This window comes from Contarinia nasturtii, unplaced genomic scaffold (genome assembly GCF_009176525.2).
Source record: "Contarinia nasturtii isolate CC-2019 unplaced genomic scaffold, AAFC_CNas_1.1 Cnas_scaffold_129, whole genome shotgun sequence".
Lineage (NCBI taxonomy): Eukaryota > Metazoa > Arthropoda > Insecta > Diptera > Cecidomyiidae > Contarinia > Contarinia nasturtii.
In genome coordinates, this window is record NW_022197486.1 from 5,530,607 (window position 1) to 5,551,660 (window position 21,054).

General features: G+C 34.3%; 3 protein-coding genes across 4 annotated transcripts; 2 read left to right on the forward strand and 1 right to left on the reverse strand.

The window, feature by feature from the left end:
• Positions 1-1,966: 1,966 nt before the first annotated feature.
• LOC116343708 (protein singed wings 2) lies at positions 1,967-10,491 on the reverse strand. 2 transcript variants are annotated; one of them, XM_031771922.1, is made up of 8 exons: positions 10,144-10,491; positions 8,457-8,769; positions 7,332-7,488; positions 7,118-7,263; positions 6,845-7,033; positions 2,650-2,802; positions 2,430-2,540; positions 1,967-2,325 (listed from the first exon to the last, which is right to left on the reverse strand). In XM_031771922.1, the coding sequence occupies exons 1-8, from the start codon at positions 10,209-10,211 to the stop codon at positions 2,056-2,058; spliced, it is 1,407 nt and encodes a 468-aa protein (XP_031627782.1). In that variant the 5' UTR covers positions 10,212-10,491; the 3' UTR covers positions 1,967-2,055. The 2 variants fall into 2 exon arrangements, with proteins under 2 accessions (XP_031627782.1, XP_031627788.1); XM_031771928.1 differs by lacking the exon at positions 2,650-2,802 and having other exon boundaries at positions 10,144-10,490.
• LOC116343700 lies at positions 3,577-7,082 on the forward strand. Its single transcript, XM_031771912.1, has 6 exons — positions 3,577-3,741; positions 3,917-4,095; positions 4,240-5,310; positions 5,391-6,243; positions 6,326-6,597; positions 6,827-7,082. Exons 2-5 carry the CDS (start codon positions 3,925-3,927, stop codon positions 6,457-6,459), a joined length of 2,229 nt encoding a protein of 742 aa, XP_031627772.1. The 5' UTR covers positions 3,577-3,741; positions 3,917-3,924; the 3' UTR covers positions 6,460-6,597; positions 6,827-7,082.
• Positions 10,492-12,833: 2,342 nt separating the features above from the next.
• LOC116342568 (apolipophorins-like) lies at positions 12,834-20,927 on the forward strand. The gene is made up of 21 exons (XM_031770239.1): positions 12,834-12,933; positions 13,483-14,600; positions 14,697-16,159; positions 16,288-17,630; positions 17,765-17,916; positions 17,972-18,143; positions 18,231-18,258; positions 18,344-18,381; positions 18,454-18,552; positions 18,617-18,715; positions 18,788-18,886; positions 18,957-19,055; positions 19,137-19,235; positions 19,298-19,396; positions 19,471-19,569; positions 19,648-19,695; positions 19,765-19,847; positions 19,958-20,101; positions 20,161-20,217; positions 20,324-20,507; positions 20,573-20,927. Exons 1-21 carry the CDS (start codon positions 12,834-12,836, stop codon positions 20,917-20,919), a joined length of 5,970 nt encoding a protein of 1,989 aa, XP_031626099.1. The 3' UTR covers positions 20,920-20,927.
• The last annotated feature ends 127 nt before the right edge of the window (positions 20,928-21,054 follow it).

Consider the following 21,054-nt stretch of genomic DNA (forward strand, 5'->3'; position numbering starts at 1 on the left):
TTAATATATAACTTGCTTGACAGCAGATTTCGATAGGGACAACTAATGACATTTATGATTTGACATCTCGGCCACGGTTTGGCCTGTCTGTAAAAAGTATATTATGTAAATTGAGATTCATCAGCCTCCAAAATGTTCTCTTTTGCATCATAACATTTCATGCGTTGTCTACTTTGTCAGTAGCTGTACACTACACACTACTGCTGTATAGTAGCTTTCACTGAACATTACAACTGGCATTAGCAGAGTTCAAGCGCTAATTGTGATTATATTAGTTGATTTGTCTTCTTCATATTTTAATGTACGTAACATGTTATGTATATATAGGCTGCCTTCATAATCAAACAAATTAATGTAATCTGTAAATCAGCAATTTTTATTCTTTTAATCAACCTTTTTTTTGCCGTCCTTTTTGCACGCGCATTTGATTTCTCAATGACTTCGATAGCTTTAATTTGTTCCTTTCACATTAACAATATGGATCATGATAACAAACTAGAACGAAAAAAAGTGTGTACTCGACACATGCGGTATGATGCGTACGCATCTTAAAACGTTACAGTAACCATTTTTTGACCTTTCTTTCTGCATGCATATTTGGCTATTCAAGGCTTATCTCCTTCACATTCAAAATATAGATCTACATAGAATGTAAATTGACAATCTCATTCATGATAACATGCTCGAATGAAGAGAAGTAATATATATTACATACTCATTTTATCTGGATGACGGAGATCGAAGTTGTTTTTTTTATTATTTGTGTTATTTACTATTATAGTACATAATAATTAATGTTCATTATCCAACTCAAATTTGAAAATAAAGGAGGACACATACATGATTTTTTCAGTAGCTCTAGTTTTATTTTCATTGAGTAGAAGTTTTCAAGTCTAACTTTATCTCTCAAAATATAAATTTGATTTAATAATATATTTTTTTCAGATAATTCTTCTGTCTTTATGTTTTGCATTCGTGCAAAGCTATAACGGCATTCCCGGAGTTGTACAAAATGTAGCATCAAGAGTTACCAAACTCGATTTCATTCCATACCTTAGACAAACAAGAAGTAATACTTTTCCAAGCGATCAAGCAATCAGAGACGCATTCGTTTTTGCAAATACTAATCTACCCGATGGAGTTACGCGAAATAAGGGAGCATATATACGTATAGTAAATAAATATTCTGACGGCAAGGCTAGAGTAATGGTAGATTCGCCTAATTGGGAGGGATATTTTACAGTTTTAGTATACGTAAGACCACGTAAGTTGATATTTGTGAATGGTTTAACATTTTAAAAAGTGGCATCTGGATCCAAACGCTCGCACTGCGATAGAGTTGGCGTTCGCGTCCAGAGCTATTATTGGCACCGGAGAAGTGCGGCTACTAATGAGTGCCTGCACTTATTTCATGTAATCTTTCAAGTGCCTGAATACAAGAAAAGTGCCCGCACTACCGCGGTGTTTATAACAGCTATGTGTGTAAAAAATGAAAAAAATATATATATAACTCAATTTTGTTGTATATTTTCATTATGTAGCTTGCGTTGAAAGATATCTAGAAGGAACACATCCCTGTCCAGTAGGAGACGAATAACGAATGCTCAAGACTTTGCGGCGCTCACCATTGTTTGGCGGGCTATTGCGCTCCACATACTTATCCGATCGGGTTGAGGGGAACAGAATATCAATGTTATTGCACTGATAAGCTCGTCCACGATTAGTAAACAGTTACATGGTAAACAAAACATTAGTTCAAACATATAGTTAGATAATATCTAATTGATATTCATAAATAGTATATTGTTTTCTAATGTCTTTTCGAGAAATAAAATGATGTCTTTTCTCGTTAAATTCAAAGAAGAAAGTGTTTTTATTTCATATTATAGTTGTAAATTTCAGGTTGTGTGTTCGCACTGATTTCAGCAGACACCGATATTTCTTGCGGTAAAGTTAAACATAAATGTTTGCATTAGACTCAACGGTTGGTTAGTTTTATTGTTTCTATTTCGGGATTTCAAATAGCAAAACATAAATTAAAATAACAATGTAAGATTATGGAATTTTTGTGACAATCCATGGTAAATGACCACGCACACGAAAGTTATAGTAGTCATAGGTTAGTTTACATATTATGAATATAATTAATGTGGCAAGAACAACGTTTAGCATATCAATTGGTTGAATTGTGTGCTCGGTTGAAATACAGATATCATGTCTTTTCAGTGCCAGCACTGGATAGAGTATTGTATTATCACCATCATGTTTAATGCATTGAATTTCACTTGCATCCTTTATTACGGAACGATGACTCTGTAGTAGATCCTGTAAAAATAAAAATTTTAATGTCTTTTATTTACATTAAGATGAACGCAATATTTTTGAAATCCAACGAATTTTTTTTTTTGTTCAAAAAACGTCGTAATTACTTGAAACTTTAGCATAAAATCACATTCGCATCGCCACGGATTTTCGCTTAAATACCAAGAATCTGCATGGTGATTTCTTTCCAAAGCATTGTTTAATAAGTAAACAGGCAGCTAAAATAGTGATGATAAAAAAAATTGACAGCGGTTAAAATGATCTTCATCTTCATATATAAATATCATTGAATCGAATTTTATTTATTTAACAGGCGATTTTATGTACCTTCTTCAAACGGTTTCCTTTCAGACTAAATGCACGGAAACGTTCGAGGAAATTATCATTTTCCAATATTTCAATGGTGGAAATATGGTTAAAATCCAAATAAATGTCGTGCACCGAACCATATGCATTTAGTAACGGTTCAACGTCACTTATCTGAAAATGTATCCCGAAAATATGTCAAGCATATTTTTACTCTGTTTCAAATGTTTTCCCAACGGACAAATATGTAACGTTTTTAGGACATTTTAACGTTAAAAAATGTAACGCTTTGGCCCGGTTTAGTGGTCATTTCCGTGTCAAATGGAACGTAGATTTTGTGTGTAGTTTCCAGTATATTTACAACTTCCAATGGAATGATTCGTTCCACTTGTTTACTACCATACAAAAACATACTCTGACCGTATAATATGATCGCCACCCAATATGTGTATTGTACGTTAAGTTTTTGTATTTCAAATTTAATGATTTATTTACCGCAAGAAAATCCATTCTCTGCAAACAAATTAGATTTGAGTGATTTGATTTAATTTTCTGCAAAAGAATTTTTTTTAAACGGCACTTGGCATTTATTTTTTTAAATACTTTCGTATTCATGAACGTATATGAATTTCGAATTTCGAAATCTGAAAGACATTCGAATTGAATTTGACAGTTGCCGTTCAACCATCTTCACTTTGAAAAAAGATGCAAACATCATAATTTTGTTTACATTTTAAAATGTGCTTTGTTTTGAGAATGCATCGTGGATTTTTAGTTCAAACAAACAGAATTCTTTCTTCTAATTTCAACGTAGATATTGTGAATTTGCAAAGAATAGATTTATTTACGGTGAATTTTGTGCTTGTTCTTGTTTTGTTTTTAAAATAACAGAACATTTCCAAAGTCACACAGTAAGAAATCAAAGCGGCATTACAGTGTATTTTGTATCGAATTGATAGGAAGTTCATTTTATTTGTGTGGAAGTGCATTCTTCATTTTATATGTCTTTGTTGTGTGAATTTGACTGTGTATTAACTTCAAATTTGATGCCATTGGATTTTTGACTGTCGAATATTGCGAATCGAATTCAGTTTAGCGAAAAATCCTCACAAGGCAAGTTGATTTAAACTGTTTGGCCATTCAATCATTGTTATTGTTGTACTCTCTATTGTGTGTTTTGTGCTTTGAAATTGCGATTTGACGTTGTGTGTAGCCTTCAATTGTTTATATAATTATTTAACGCATTTTTTCTTTCTTTTTTCCGTTTTTTTTTTAAATTTTGAAATAGACTGCAAAATGGGTCGTCACAAGAAGGCTGATCCAAACGCCGACCAAAGGTGTATAAAGCAAGGACTGCCATCAATTATCCGTGAACGATATCGGGATGTAATTGTCGCAATCATTTCGTACTTATCGGTGAAGGCTACGAAGATCGCATGCCTTGCATCGTTACTATTTTTGATGAAGGTAAGTACACACATTTCTTTGACCAAATTTTATTTTTCGTCATTATTTCATCATTTTTTCGGCACTATGCGATCCATTGTATTTATATGAATCGATTTGATTGTTTGTCTCTCTCTCTCTATGTGTTCTGTGTTTCTTGAATAGGTCAATGAAGCACTCGACGATTTCAACTATGATTTTTTTGAAACCGATGAACCATCAACGATCATACACAACTGTTTTAAGGCCGTTCTTGTCGATAACATTGGTAACATATCGCTTATGTTACCTGGTTTCCGCAACATTGTCGACGCTGCACACATTGACTGGCCCACAAACGGTGGGTTCGGGAACGGTTTTAAATATATATGGGAGCAGTACTACGACAATGTCAAAACGAACCTGACAACGCATTGCGAGTCTCGATTGCGGAAGTTTTTTAAAATGAGAGCATTCGAACTCAACGACTACGCCATCAAGTACAATTATTTCAACAATTTGTACGGTATGATCGAATTCGAATTGCCATACTACGACGAGGAAGATATAAAAAATGCCATCAATTATACTTATCGTCGTCGAAACACCGCAATTGGCGACGTTGAACGTGAGATGCGATTGGGTGAACTATTGGATGAATTGCGTTGGTTGGGAGCACCGGACGATTGCAATATCCGTGACTTTGTGAAAGAGGATTGGTTCAAGTCGATTCGCATGTGGTCGGAAATTCAGCGCGATATTCGGAACTTTCACTTTGCATACGAAGATCGTCGCGATAAACCCCAAATAAAAAACTTTGTCGTTGTGCCGATGTGCACTTTTCAGCGTCGACACATTCGAATTGACACCGACGCATTGTACGTTATCCTATCGAATGCGAAATTGGTGCCTCGAAAGTGCGGTAAACGGACACGTAAAGACGGAACAACAAATTTCAAAAACATCACGAGCAACGAATTCCGCACAAATAAAATCCTAAGTTGGAATTTATTCTTCGATGTGGAGAAAATTCTCAAACTTGTGCACAACAAAAAGGAATTCGATTCTCAAATTTGTTCCGATGGCGTATCTGTATCGTTGTTGTACAAAAAACCGAAAGTACCACCAGTCGAGACAACAGATGACGAAATCAAGGCAATGTATGACAGCAATGAGTTGAAATATGCTGTTGGATGTGATCCGGGTATGCGAACGTGGAACGCTTCCGTACGACGAGATTTGCATACCAAAGAAGAGGTAAATTTGTCATTTAATAATGAATGAAAGCGATTGTGATTGTGAATACAATGTTGTTTTTGTTGTTTTCATTTTGTTAGGTGAATTTGCGTATATCCAGCAAGCGATATCACTGGGATGCGAAACAAGGCCGACGTAATGCAAAAGCCGAACGAATCACAAGATTGTTTACTTTCGAAGAGCAAGCCGATCGTAATCGAATTGCAGCTATGATTGGTGAAATGCCATCGCCAAAAGGACCATCATGGCGTTCGTACATTGAACATCGATTACGTGTAATGAATGATGGCATTGAAACATACTCAACCAAACAGTATGCACGCTTGGGACTGGACAAGCATATCGAATCGGTTCGTGCAATCGACAAAACGGCATGCAAAATGGTTCACAATCAACCATCAATTTTCTACATGGGAGCCAGCGGATCAACACCAGCTAATTCGCCGATTAAGATCAAGAAACATGTGCGATGTCCAGGCACACGGAAGCTGCTTGCGGCCATTATGAAACGTGGCAATTGCATCATTCGAATGGTCGATGAGTACATGACATCACAACATTGTCCATTGTGTTTCAAACGATTTCCACAAGAAACTCGACGTGATCGATACAAGACATGTGTGGGTTGTGTACCAAATCCAATTGTTGGACTACCACGAACCATCGTAACCAATGTGAGCAAACGATTACTACAAATGCGACGAACAATTGAACGAATGTGGCGCGAGATGCGTGATATAGGCGATGTCATTGCTGCAACTCTTCGAGATGGACCGAATGCAGGTCGTTTGGTGTCAAAGAAGCAACGCTTCTTCAAAACATGGCTACCAAATGTTGCAAACGTTGAAATCGAGGGAGCTGCCGGAGCACAACCAACGCTCACAACTGTATGGCACCGTGATATCGCAGCAGCGAAGCTGATCCTCTACAAAGGTATGCAATCAATTAAAATTGATACAAATTTTGAAGCAATTGTTATACATGTAATGTGTTTTTGTTATGTATCATTCGGTAGGTGAATGCGTGGTGTTCAAGCGGACAATTCATCCAAATGTACGGAGACCACGCCGTGTTGACAACAATCAGCCATTGCCGTTGTATCGAGGTCAGAATCAGAATGTCAACAATGGACATCTGCAGCCGCAGTAGTAGCAGCCCTCATTCAACAACATTCAAACAATACTAAATTTAGAAATTAGTTTATAACAATTATTTGTTAGTTCGCTAGGCTTGATTAAATTGTGGCCTTGCCAAAGTACGAGTACCTCTTGGTATAAATTGTACTCGGTAAGTGGAGTCTATTGCATATAAAATAGCATAATGATGATTATGAATCAAGTCAATTTTTTCATATCAGTCTAATTGAATTGTGCATTCTTTTCTTTTTTTCTTTCCATTGCGACGGTAAAATTGACTGAAACCACACACGAATGCTACCCCAAATTCGACCGTAAACTTGGGCCTGGTAATGGGTGATTTGCGCTAACAATTGTTCCTTGGGTTGTTCATTTAAAAGTACATATTGAAAACATACCTGATTATGCTGTGCATAAAAAGTCGTCGTGTTTTCGGGTAGAGTTGTGGGAAGATGCGTCAAATTTAAATGACTGCAATTAATGGCATACATGGGATGCGAAACGGCATCCAAATCGACTGAAAGAAACGATAACGTACATGTACAACGATGTAACTCTCTATTTTTTCGGCACATTTCACGTATAGCCTAAATTTATGCAATATACACATATAGACTAAGTTTTTTTTCTTCATTACAATAGGATAACGTTTTTTTGCTATATAAACATACAATTTTAAAATTCATCACGGTTAGAATTGACTGATTTTTAAAAGTTGTATCACTGCACAGCAGTAGACTTCGATCTGTTATGAATTTTGTCTTATCATTATGGTGTGTAATCCATTTGAAGTTTTTGGAGCAGTTGTAAGGATTCTCTGAAAAATTATAGTTTTCGTGAGATTTCAAAGTCATGATCACTATTTCAATTTTGTTATTCATTTACCGCTCAAATACAGCTCGTGGATTTTGGGTGATAACACTAATGATCCGTCATAGTAATCCAATTGATTCTTACGTAAATCAATCGTTCGAACAGCTGGGAGGTGCTTGAAATGCGTTGAATGTAAATGAGAAATTCTGGTATTCGAAATATTGATGTGCTGAAAAAATAAGTGATTCATTTGAAATTTGGTGACTTTTTACATTTCTATCCATTTTGTTTCATCGAAAAAAATGCCACCAAATCTAAAGATTTTTTTCCATTTGAAAAACTCTAGCAAACCTATGCAAAACTATGCCCCGGCATTCATTTATTGCCAAATGATGTAACTACTATTGCAATGGGAGGAAATGACAGCAAATTTTAAAATTGGCGCGCTGTTTAGTTTCGATTTGAGTTGTTAAATTACATTGACGTCCCCTTTGGAATTGGTGGCGCCACCGTCGGCTCAATGAGACTTGGAGTCTACACATCCTGTCATTGTACTATTGTTCTAATTGAAATTAAAATCTCAATGGGTTCATATCAACGAAATTTCAGAAGACTGGAGATATACGAGTCTTTCTTTTAACGTGACATTCGTTTGCTGCTAAAAAGATGTAACCAAGTTGAAACAAACTATGACCATTGAATTGATTTGAGAAAAGAATGCCGAAAATACTTTTTCCCGAACGAATATTTTCATGAAAATTTGATCATTTTTCGATGAACGTTGAAATCTAGGGGCTTTCTACTATTCGCGAATGGCAGTTTATCAGCAAAATATAAACATTTTCCTATTCATACGTAAAATATATGAAATAAAGTATATTCATTCGCATCAACATCTATGAAAATTCGTATATTTCATTCGAAGCTATTCGCGAATGCCGCATACTGTTTGCGAGATGCGACATATTGTAATAATTTGTATGCGTGATCATTTGCTTCCATTCGCAAAATATGTATGAAGCATTCGCTCGCATATGCAACATTCGTATAAGTCGGAACCCCCTAGGTTGAAATATGATCAATCTTAATTGTATCGAAAACACAAATCATCAAATTTCCTCATCTCCAATGTATAAATTCTGAATTGACTTTCCGTATTTCGATAAAAAAAATGTTATTGCAAAATAATTTCAATACCTTCAAGTGTTTCAAATGCGGAAAGTCCAGTGCGAATTGTGAAATTGAACCATTTTCAATGTGAAGACTTGTTAATTTCGGGAACTGCTTCAAAATTGTTGGATCGAATTTTTCATTTGGCCAACCACAAAATATAGCTTCCTGTATCCGCTTTAATTTGATAGATGTTATATTCAAAGTAGTCCCGTGACAAATCAAAGTTCGATTATTCCATGTGCATTTTCCTTGCTGTGCATCATTTGTTGTACAAATCCAATTTTCCGTTGCAGAATTAGTTGATTTAATTTCTGGCGGTGTATCTATCGCCAATACACTAAATCATGAATAAAAAAAAACCGATATAAGGTGTCATCTTGTCATCATTTTCGATAGTTATTAAATAAACATTAAATATTTGAATAGTTTTTGGTATGCTCTTGATCCGCATACGCGTATTCAAAATATAATTATAGTAGCAATTAACATGTTGGTGTTAAAATCAAATAAGATATGAGTTTTTTGACGATAACGCGTTTATTGCTTTATTTACAAGCAGATCATTTCTTATGTTCGTATTACATGCGATATCATATAAAGGGTGATTCAACAGGAGCGCTCATTTACTTTTCTTTATTTATTTATTTTTACTTTATTTATTTAAAAAAAAAAACATACAAATTTGAGTATTTCACATCAATTTTGCATTTCGCCTATGTATGTAAAGGAATATAATCTAAATGATCACTAACTGTTAACTGTAACTCGAGATGGATAAGACATACAATTATTAACCGTTTCTGATAAAACGCTCGTGTTGAAACACCCTTTACAAACTATTGTTGGAAGATAAATTTAATGATGAAAGCTCAGAACCAGAAATAGTCTTCTCAATACAAAAACATTCAGAAATGAGTAAAGAAAACAACAAGGTTTTTATCATATAACGAGTTCATGGCACACATATTGCGTACAAATTATATTATTTATTTGAAGCAGCTGAGCTTTTTATTACTTTTTATATATTTTTTAAATTCAGAAAAGAAAATTTTTCAAATTGAAAAAGAAAATTACAATCAAAATTCGACAGTTTCTGTTCAATGAATTTTTACTTTTTGATTAAAAAAAAACAAAGTGCAGTATGCGTATGCACGCCGCTCTGGCCAATAAACTCATTATATAATCAATCTGAAAATTGTTGTGTACATTTTTGTTTAATTCCGAACATTTTATCTGTTTTGTCTCACAAACGTGCAAATCACATGAAGATTACGTGTGTTGATATTATTACTTTATATATTATCACATCATCCGGATTTGAATGGGTAAGAATAAGAATGACCTCCAATCTTCTTTGGAAAAAAAAATACCGAAACAAGGCACAGCCATTTACACCTTGAGCTAGTTTATCATTAATTTTAACTCAATGCTTTGTTTCAGTATTTCTTTTTAAAAGAAAGATTGGAGGTCATAATTATTCTTATCCATTCGTTAAATAAGATGTTGTCAGCAACTAAAAATATAACCGGACTAAAATTTGTGTAATATATTTACGCAGATTCTTTGGCGCCATGCAGTAGTTCTACAAATTTATTCATTTGCAACAAAAAACTTGCAAGATTTACTTGAATAATCTTAGAATTGGTTAACATTTTCCCTATATAATCATTTTTTACTCACAGTTTTGCCAAAAATACTTCAAAACTCAAACCTTTTACTGATGGTTATTTGATGTAAAACAATCACAACAACTGTAAGCATCCAGTACTTTGGATGCATTTCAAGGAAATGTTCGGAAAAAATTGCGACTTATTCCGTGATAAACGAATTGTTCTTTTCTTCAAACATCCACTTTTTTTTTATTTCCACCTGTGTTTTTATTTGTTTATTTTCTATGGCCACCAATTTTGCTATAGTTTTTGGTCTAAAATTCATGTGGTGATACGATTTTTGTGGATGCCAGCAAATTCGCTTGAGATGTCTGCTCGCTGAAAAAATTGAAGAGCAACTGAATAGATGCTTTTTGAACCGTTTAACATTTGTATCTGTGCTCTGTATGCTTTTGTATAATCAAGGTGTATCAAATGAATAAAAGTGTCAGTCTGAATCAGTCATAAGCTCAGACAGAACAGGTGAGCAATAAAGCAGTTTAATTGTACACAATTTTCGTATGGCGCACGTCATTCCGATATTATTCTGTCACACGATATTTTCGAATTATTTCATGTCTAATGTGGCAACCAGCAATATATAAATAAATGTCGCATCCACTTCATTACTAATTTGGATTTATTTATCTTTCTGGGGAAGATTCGCTTCTGTATTAGTAAAAAATTTAAAAAAAAAAGAGATTTTTCTATAAAAATGTAAGCTCCTCCACAAATTGACTCAATTCATTTTGGTCCTGTCTACGGTCGTGATTCGATAACGTAGTGGAAATGACACCACGTGAAAATCATAGGGCAGCCAAACAATTGGCTCTAGTTGCTTTGGAAATAATTATCGCCATACCGTTCAACCGTACTCACTTCATATTTTTGGCATAGACACACAAAATTCATTATATCCTAGGTGGTAGACACAATATTAATGACACATTTAGAATATTTCTAAAATGCGCTATTGATTGGCAGAGATTGAAGAATATTCTCAACACCTAAACCGCTAACCCCTTAAAATACATAAAAAAGTAAATTCTGTAATTCAATAGATGAGCCAATTATGCGGTTTTTTATTTGTGTGTTTGAAATGTGTTGCTCACTAGGTCAATGCCAACAAATCTTCTCAGTAGATAATACGCCAGGATTCGAATAAAATAATAGCAAAATGAAAATGACAGTGAAATTATGATAACATAATCTCACTTGTTTACAATTAATCAATTTATTGTTGCAACATCCATATGCTTTTGGATTTGCCTTTTTTTTTTCAAAGTTCAAGACACACATTGAAAAGTGGAAAATTAGAAATCCCCATGACGTTATTGTATTACAGTCATCTGTGCCGTTATCGCTAAATTCAATCAAATTTCTTATTGATTAATATAGCCAATTTGCTTAAGCAAATCTATACAGTGTTTACGTTACGTCCTAGTCTCAATAATCATAGTTTCTGCAAGTTTATTGTGAAATTTTTATAAAATAATTAATAGTATCGTTTGATCTTTTAGTAAAAATGAATACAAAATGTGTATTTGTTTTACTTTTTGTGTGTCTAAAGAATGGTAATTTTAAACTCCCATAAAAATATCCATAATATAAATGATGGAAAATGGAAGCAAAGTTTTTTTTTTTGAAGTTAATATAAAATTAGTTCAAGTGTAGAGAAGATTAGAAAACTAAGATGAATCGAATAAGCAAGAGTGTTATATTAGAAAATATGAAAATAAATTATGGGTAAATATGTAACGTGAGTTTTATTTGCATTAAATTAAAGAAAAAGACGACAAACTCGATTCATCTTGGTTTTGGAATGAACATTTTTAACTTTGATCTATTTGTTTCAAATGCATTTATTAGCATTAAATATCATTTGCGGTGCAAGAGTGTAATACCTTCTGTTCAAAATTGAACCGGACTGTGGCCTTTAAACGAATTTCTGTGCAAAGTTTGATGTAAATCAAGGTGATGAGTTTCGCTTGATAGTGTACATAAAAGAAGTAGCGTTACGCGAATAATAATTTTTGCTTTTAAACACATAAAAAATGTATACTTCAGACATGAATTTTATTGAAAATATTCAGAAATACTCCTCCTAACGATGATGTTGGTCAACATCTCACTGCAGAAACTCAATTTTATCGAACATCTGAAAAACTTAATGCTTCACATTTGGGCTTTTCAAAACATTCAATGAAATTTCTCTGAAATGTTAATATATATCAACTGAAAACTCAATAAGGCAGATCCAATTTCGTTCAGAGAGAGACACAAAAAGCGTACTTTTGGGTTGAATTTGCAAGAAGCTGACCAAATTCACATTTTTTGCCATATTTTCTTATTTGGAGACCCTGTGCCAAAGGTACAGCGAAATTCATACCCTGTATTCATCAGAAGCTAAGGCCAAAACTTAACTGAAGATATATACAATAATGGCAATGAAAAACCAAACAAACATGATAATAACAATACACTTTGAAGCATGAAGCAGTGTTGTTTTTGATGTAGAGAACGTCTTAACGCATTTTTTTGAAAAAATAACTATTTTTTTAAATTGATTTTTTATGGAAATTGTATGGTAGGCCTCAGAGGCCCCATCTGCCCGATAGTGTAATAAATCATGTTAAAACAATAATATGAAATGATTTTAAGAAATTACCTAGTTTTAATTTTCCTTCAGTATTTTTTCATTTTAGCCACAAATTCACTTGTTATTATTGTTTAAAAAAACATTCTCCTTGTAATGCTTGCTTTTTTGCTCATTCTGTTTACAAACTATATTTCACAAAACATCTTTTGGTTTCTCTACAAAGGAAATGGATGCAAACAAGGTTGCCCATCAAGTGAGTATCATAAACAATTTATTTCTTATTTTTCTATATTAGATATTCCAATCTTCTTCAAAACAAACAGAGAGTAAGAAAAAAAGCGTCCGATGGTCATGTGCGAAATGCCAGAGCGTGTGTTCTTTGTCCAAATTCAATGAAAGAGACTTTCAAATGGTGGTTATTTTTCAGTTCTTTATCACAACGTGCATTACTTTTAAATGTGAAATTATCGGTTTTAATATTATAAATTTCTTCTTTTGAATTTTCAATTCGAAAACCATTTGGAGAGAGTTTAATTGGAAGAAGAACACATTTTATGTTTAATAGAATGACCGAATGCCCCTTATTATTGCACGATTTTAATTAAGGACTAGTGTCATAGACGGAATTTTGTGTACTTACAATTTTGTGTATTTTACACAGACTCTTAAAACGACATTGAAAATAGCTCGTCTCTTCCATGTATCATCATTTTAATAGATTTTGTTTTCATCGTTTTTTTCTTTTCTTTTTATTTTCTTCGTTCTGCCCCAATTATATCGGACCCAAAATAAAAAATAACAGCAAGCAAAGGAAGCAAATTAAAATATCAACCCGGCCAAGTGTATAGCTATAACTTCGAAAGTACAGTATCGATTTCAATTGGAAAAGATCCCCAAGATATTCAATTGCAAGTTCAGGGTACAGCTCATGTGCACAGCTATTCAAATTGCCAATATGGTTTGGATTTGAATGATGTGACATTTATTGGACCGGATAAGGTCAAGACAAAGTTCAATAGCAAATTACAATTATCGAAAATCGTACAATTCACATTGTCCGACGATAAATTGGAATCGGAAATTTGCGCCAACCCAGACGATTCCGATGTTTCGTTGAACATTAAACGAGCATTGATTTCATTGTTGCAATTGAACGATGGACCCGCTGAAGAAGTCGATATATTCGGTAAATGTCCAACAAACTATGCCGTCACAAAGAACGATGATGGTTCATATGTCGTTACCAAAACTCGTGACTTGAACGCATGCAGTTACCGTGAAAACTTTGTCAGTGGTATTATTACTGGTGTTTTCAATGAAAACAGCAACATAAAATCGACTCCACTATTGAATGGCAATTATACCAATGAAGTTCGTGTCAATCGTAATGGCATCGTAGAATCGGCTCAAGTTGTTGAAGATTATGTGTTGGTGCCGTTTTCAAATAGTGAAGTCGGTGTTCGTGCACGTGTTATCACATCATTCCGATTGAAAGACCAAAAACCAAATGACGGTGAAACACTATCGGTTTCAGTACCACGGTCGTTGATCTATGAAAGCGTTAAAAAACCACAAGCCGATAACTATAAAATCGCAAAAAAATCGCTATTGGCCATTTGTAAAACATATGAACAACGTGAAGTTGGTGCTCAAGATGCTGGTCAATTCATCGAAATCATTCGTTCAATGCGCCACATGAAAACGGATGACATTTTACTATTGTATAAAGATGCAACACAGCATAGCAATCCAATTTGTCGCAAAGTATGTTTGGATGCTGTTTTCCGTGTTGCCAGCGCTGATTCGATCAATGCTATCGCAATGCTATTGGAAAATAATAAAATTAACGAAATACGTTTGGCCTATCTTTCATTCAATTTGGCTACATCGGTTAACAAGGAAACTATCAACATTTTAACGGTCAGTTTATATAAATAATTTCTTTTATATCATTCACCGCAGAATTGGAGACTTCCACTTGATTCTCTTTTTTTGAAATTTGTAATAAACACGTAGAAATTGGTCGACAAAAACGGGTCTCTTGTTCTAAAAGAAAGTTACTTGAGCATTGGAAACTTAGTCAAAAAATACATACAACAATATGGTAACGAAAATGATGCAGATCTCGTGAAATTACTTGATAAATTGGCCGATAAATTGGGTAATTGCAAAAGCATATATCATAGCCAAGAAGATTTGATTATTGCCATTTTGAAGGGACTACGTGGTGTCAAAGGTGTCACTGGATCATATTTGGATAAAGTGGTGACATGTTCAAGTGAAGGTAATGCCGGACGTGTTCGTACTGCTGCCATTCAAGCATTTGCATCGGCCTCATGCGACAACAAAATCCAATCGGCTGCATTGAATCTCTTGAAAAATCGTAAAGACGATTCGGAATTCCGTATTGAAGCATATTTAGCTTTGGTCGATTGTTCATCACCAGAAATTGCCGATGAAATATCAAAATTATTGGATGACGAAACTGTTTATCAAGTTGGCTCATTTATTGTTTCGCATTTGAAAAATTTGCGCGCATCAACCGATTTGTACCGAGAAAAAGCACGTAAAGATTTTGCCAATGTTCGTGTATCACAGATATTCCCAAATGATATTCTTGAATCTTCATTCAATCATGGATTCTCCTATGAAATTGGATCGTTTGGTTTGAGCGGTAGCATTGACAGCAACGTCATTTACTCGCAAAAATCGTTCACACCACGTTCATTTCGCACGAATTTCACCGCTGAATTGTTCGGCTCTAAATTCAACATTTTCGAACTAAGCGGACGTCAAGAGAACTTTGATTTGGTGTTGGAGCGTTACTTTGGCCTTCAAGGATATTTCAATACATTGAACAAACAGGAGAATGTCGGTTCATCGCGTGATGAAATTGATTTTTCGGTGAAAATGTTCGGTTCGGAATTGTATTTCTTGAGTTTGAGTAACAATTTACCATCAAGCAAAGATTTTACAAAAGAATTCGGTCGCTTATTGCAAAGCGTCGTGAAAGATACCAAAGAAGGCGGAAAGAAACAGTACGAAGCTCAGTCGTTATTCCTTGATGCTGAATTCTCTTACCCAACCAGTTCTGGTTTTCCATTGAAGATTCAATCACAAGGTGCGGGTGCGTTCCGTTTGGAAGCTTCACTCAAGGCTGACTTTAAGGACATTCAAGCCAATCCAAAGAACACGAAATTCGCGGTTAGCATTTCGCCAAGTTACAACGTTGAATTGACTGGAATTATTAGCGTTGATGGCTATGAAGTAGCGACCGGTGTCAAAGTTACCAGCAATGTGCACAGTGCAACTGGTGCCGAATTATCTTTCGAGCTATTGGGCCAAGGCAAAGGTGTTGATGTTAAAGTGGATTTTCCACTTAAAAAACAAGAAATTCTCAGTTTTGACCTTGATATCTTTTTTATCCAACAAAACTTGGGCCATCCAAGCATTACACACAATTTAAAATCGGCACAAAAGTAAGTTCGATTTAAATTCATATGCTTTTGAATTTATTTTTGTCGATAAATTATGTTAGCTTCAAATTTAAATGGGATAAATGTGGATTACATAAGTAATTGTTTTGTTTTTTTTTTTCTGTTCACAGTAAATATGTTACCAATGACAAAGATTGTTTCGATCAATTCCAAAAATATTTGGGAGTAACCGTTTGCTATGAATTTTATTCCAAAAAAGGCGAAAAATTGCATGCATTGGCTTATATTAAAATTGAAAAACAATACCAATTTAATGCCACCTATGACGATTCAGTCGCACAAAAACCGAGATTAGAATTGGTGTTCGATACACCCGAATCAGTAGACAAACGTAAAGTATCGATTGGATTCGAAAGTGCCAGTCAACAAAAACCATACCTAAGGGCAAAAATTGTATCACCGTACAAATCGGTAGAGGCTGAAATCGCTGTCAATAATAACGATAAAGAATGGGCCATCTATGGACAAGCCAAAATTGATGCCTTGCAATATTTGTTGAAATTAGGTTTGAAAAAGAATGGATCAAGTACACGTCGTGAATACACACCATACATTGAGTACTCCAATCCAGATGCAATTCCATACAAAGCGAGCGGAAAACTTATTATCGATTCATCACAATCGTCGAATGATATTGAAAATATACGATGCAAATTCGAAAAATTGACCATTGGGCCAGCACAAAGTGATGGAAAATTCGGTCCATTGGTATTTGATGGATTGTATGAATATAAGAAACTTTTGAACATGAGAACCGAGTTTGTTGCAACAGATTTGGATGTTAAATACAAGGATAGTTCGGCTAATATAAAAGGTAATGCCCTTATCAAAAACCAAGAATTGAAATTGGATTTGGATTTTTCACTTTTGAGTGATATTGCCAACGGTCGTGTGAACTTCCTTCACCAAACCATTAGCAATCTAGACCAAAAAAAATCCGATCAAATATTCGTATTTGTGTATGGCCGTGACTTTGAATCGACAACCAAACGCATTAAATTAACCACCGACTATGAAACCGAGAAAAAGGACGATAAATACGTTAGCATTGCTGGCAAAAACACGCTCATCATTTCATCAATTCCAATCAAACTTCTGCTTAACGGTGGATACCGTGCGGGACATTTTGACTATGAATTTATTGGTGACTATGACAAATGTGAAGTATCATCAAAATTGAATGTTGATGTTAATCAGACGAGCAAAGGCGATTGGGATGTTAAATTCAAAGGAGCCGTGAATAATCACAATATTCAATTGGTATCATCACGTGACATCGATGATGCGGCTCAACAAGAGATTGATCTTGATGCCGTTATTGTAGTTGGACAAAAACCATTGAAATTAGACTTTAAATTTGTGCTCAATCCAAAGTCTGCTCAAAGCAACGGAAAATTGCTGAACGACAATGCAGAAGTCATTTCATTTAATTCCGTTCTCAATTCGGTGAAAGGTAAATGTAAATCGGAATACTTTGTAACATTTCAGAAATTCATTTGAAGGAAATCTAAAACATTCCCCATTTTTATTGAGCATAGTTAATAATCATTTTAATAATGAATTCGATTCAAAAATATGAAATTTCAGCCCAAATTGAAAGATCAGTGCCATCAACACGAACACCATCAACAACACTTCCACCACCAATACCATCAATTTCTGTGGTGATCACTTCGCCTGAGTTTCAAATTGGAGAAACTATGAGACTACCATGCAACGCATACGACAACATCATACACGTAAGAATATTCTATTGACGATGATGGAACATTGTTTTATATTTTGTTCTATTAGACTCCAGCCACAGTCATCTGGCGTAAAGCGAATGGATCTCTCCCGGATCGATCACATCAAAAGAATGGTGTTCTTACAATCACAAATTCTCAACTTGCTGACGCTGGTGAATATATTTGTCGAGCTGAATCCAAGGGGCATTACGAAAAAAGTATAACAATTATGATCAGAGGTAAAAATTTAATATTAACTTCAAATAAAACTCAGATCTTATCTCATTTATTTTATTCGGCTAATTATTAATTTCAATCAATTATAGACAATCGTTCCAATCAAACCGAAAACCTGTAAGTATCAGTGACTTGGTCAACAAGACAACAATTTTATTAAGTAAAACTTATTTTATTCATTGCACGATGAACCTTATTTCAGAGAACCATGGCAAGTATTTCATGGCGCTGTTCTCGGTGGTGAGTAATAGAAATCTACGCAATTTCATATATTTTCTTTAATCTAAAAGCGACTATTGTTTCAACCGACAGAAAATCTGAGAGCAATTGAAGAACTACTCGCAAACGGAACGGATGTGAATATCAGAGACCGCAATGGTCGAACACCTTTATTTACTGCAGCTCGAAATGGTAATTTCATACCGCCGTGAAATACAAATAACAATCGAAATGCTTGAAAATCATTTTTATTCAGGTCGACATATAATGGTTGAGTCATTGTTAAGGAATGGTGCTCATATCAATTTGAAAGATTACTATGGCGCAGCTCCAATTCACACAGCAACTTCGGAAGGTGACAAAATATTCAAAAATATAAATAAAAATGAGAATAAATGATCGAATATGAATCTTTAATTAAATCAAGGTCACAAGCGTGTTGTGGAAATACTTATTAAAAATGGCATAGATAAACATTCAAGAGACGAAAATGGAAACGCGCCAATAAATATCGCCGCTCAGAAAGGTGACTTGGACGTCATTAAACTCTATAAAAACTATAATTTTAAATTTTGAAAACAAAATCATTTCCATAGGTTATGAGGAAATTGCTGATTTGCTACTCAAAAATAGTGTCAATGTCAACAATCAAGATAGGGATGGAAAAACAGCATTGTTTACGGCTTCGAGTTTTGGTAGTTACAATCAGAAATTGATTTGGCTTTTGTCACACTGCCAAAAGAAATTTGATGAATTAAAATGATTTTTTCTTGCAGGTCGCATTGAACTGGTCAAAATGTTATTGAGTCATGGTGCGAATGTTAATCTCCAGGACAATCGTGAACAAACACCATTATTCAGCGCTTCTTTGGCAGGTCAGTTTCAATAAAATTTCACTTCATAAACCAAATGACAGCTTTTTCTATTTAATACTTAGGCTTTGATGATATCGTTAAAGTGTTAGTCGAAAAGAAACTCGATATAAATAAACAGGATCAAAATGGATGGTCGCCACTACACGTCGCCACTCAAAATGGTATATTATGATTCATAATAAGGCTATTAATTTTATCATTTCATCCTTTTCATTTTTTTTAAATTCTCATTCAGGCTTTGAAAAGATTGTAGATATTTTAGTGAGAAATGGAGCCGATGTCAATTTACAAAATCAAAATAAAGACACTGCAATGAATCTGGCTACAAGAAAAGGTATTGATCCCAACAACAACACAATATTGATCACATTTTCCCTGATTTATAACAGAAATTCACCTCATTTTTTCACAGGAAAAATGGAAATTATCGAAATTCTTGAAAAACGGCGATCAGAATGGGGTAATGATTTGTTTAAATATATTGTGCTTTTTTAAATAAACTGATAAAAACCTAATGTTGTGGATTTAGCATGCGAATCATACTCAGATGATAATATGAATCTTCGGATTTATGGTGGTGTAGAAACTACTTCGGAGGAATTCCCTTGGATGGTAAGCAATGCATGTTACTATATTTGTGTTTATGAAACAAATAATTTTCAATACTCCGATAAATTAAATCGTTGAAATTAAAAAAAGCTTATAATTTTCAATCATTTCAGGCGGCTTTAGGCTATTTAGACTATTCAGACGATGATTACAAAGTGACATTTCGCTGTGGAGGTACCATCATATCGGATTATTTCATACTAACTGCTGCGCACTGTACTTCAAATCCTAAACCGGTTGTCGTTCGATTGGGAAAAGTGAGTACAAATGTTAACCGCTAATGTCTGATGTTTCATAATTTTTCATTCCGAAACAGAATACTCTAAGCATTAGCGATGATGATGGAATTAAACCAGAAAACTACAGAATCGAGGTAAAAATGAACAAAAACAATTGAATCATCAAATAGATATGTATAGTTCATCAGTTTTATAACAGCATCTGTACTTATTAAAGCTAAATCATTTTCTTCCAAACAGGAAATAAAAAAACATCCAAACTATTCGCGTCTAACTATGAAAAATGACATTGCATTAATTCGAGTGACAAAGCGAATTTCTTTCAAATATAATATTTCGCCGGCATGTCTGCAAACTGATGTAAATGACATTCACGTAGATGTGCCGTTGATCGTGACTGGTTGGGGAAGAACAACAGACAAAAGTGAGTTGTAATGTATGTCAAAATCCTTGAAACACAACATAAATTTGGTTATTCTTTAATCTTAGATTTAAATACATCAAACATTTTGATGAAAACACAATTGAAAACAATGCCACTGTCCGAATGTAACAAAACGCTTTCGAAGTGGAATAAAATAGCAAAATTGTCACCTTATCAAGATGGCATTAGCCACGGACAGTACTGCGCTTATGACCCACAGGCACGAAATGATAGTTGTCAAGGCGACAGCGGCGGGCCACTGCAGTACTATTCCGATTCAACATTTGTGGCCACAGTTGTGGGCATAGTTTCCTTTGGCGAAAGCTGTGGCACTGCATGGCCGGCCATTTACACACGCATCGCATATTATATAGATTGGATTGAGGGCATCGTTTGGCCACCATATCCATAGAAAAGAAATTGGAAATTGATAAATAATTTATTAGAATTTCGATACATACTTATGTTCAGAAATAAAATTGATTTTAAATCAATATTTTAATGGCTTTTATTTATACATTGCTTATTATGTTTATGCTCTACTCGA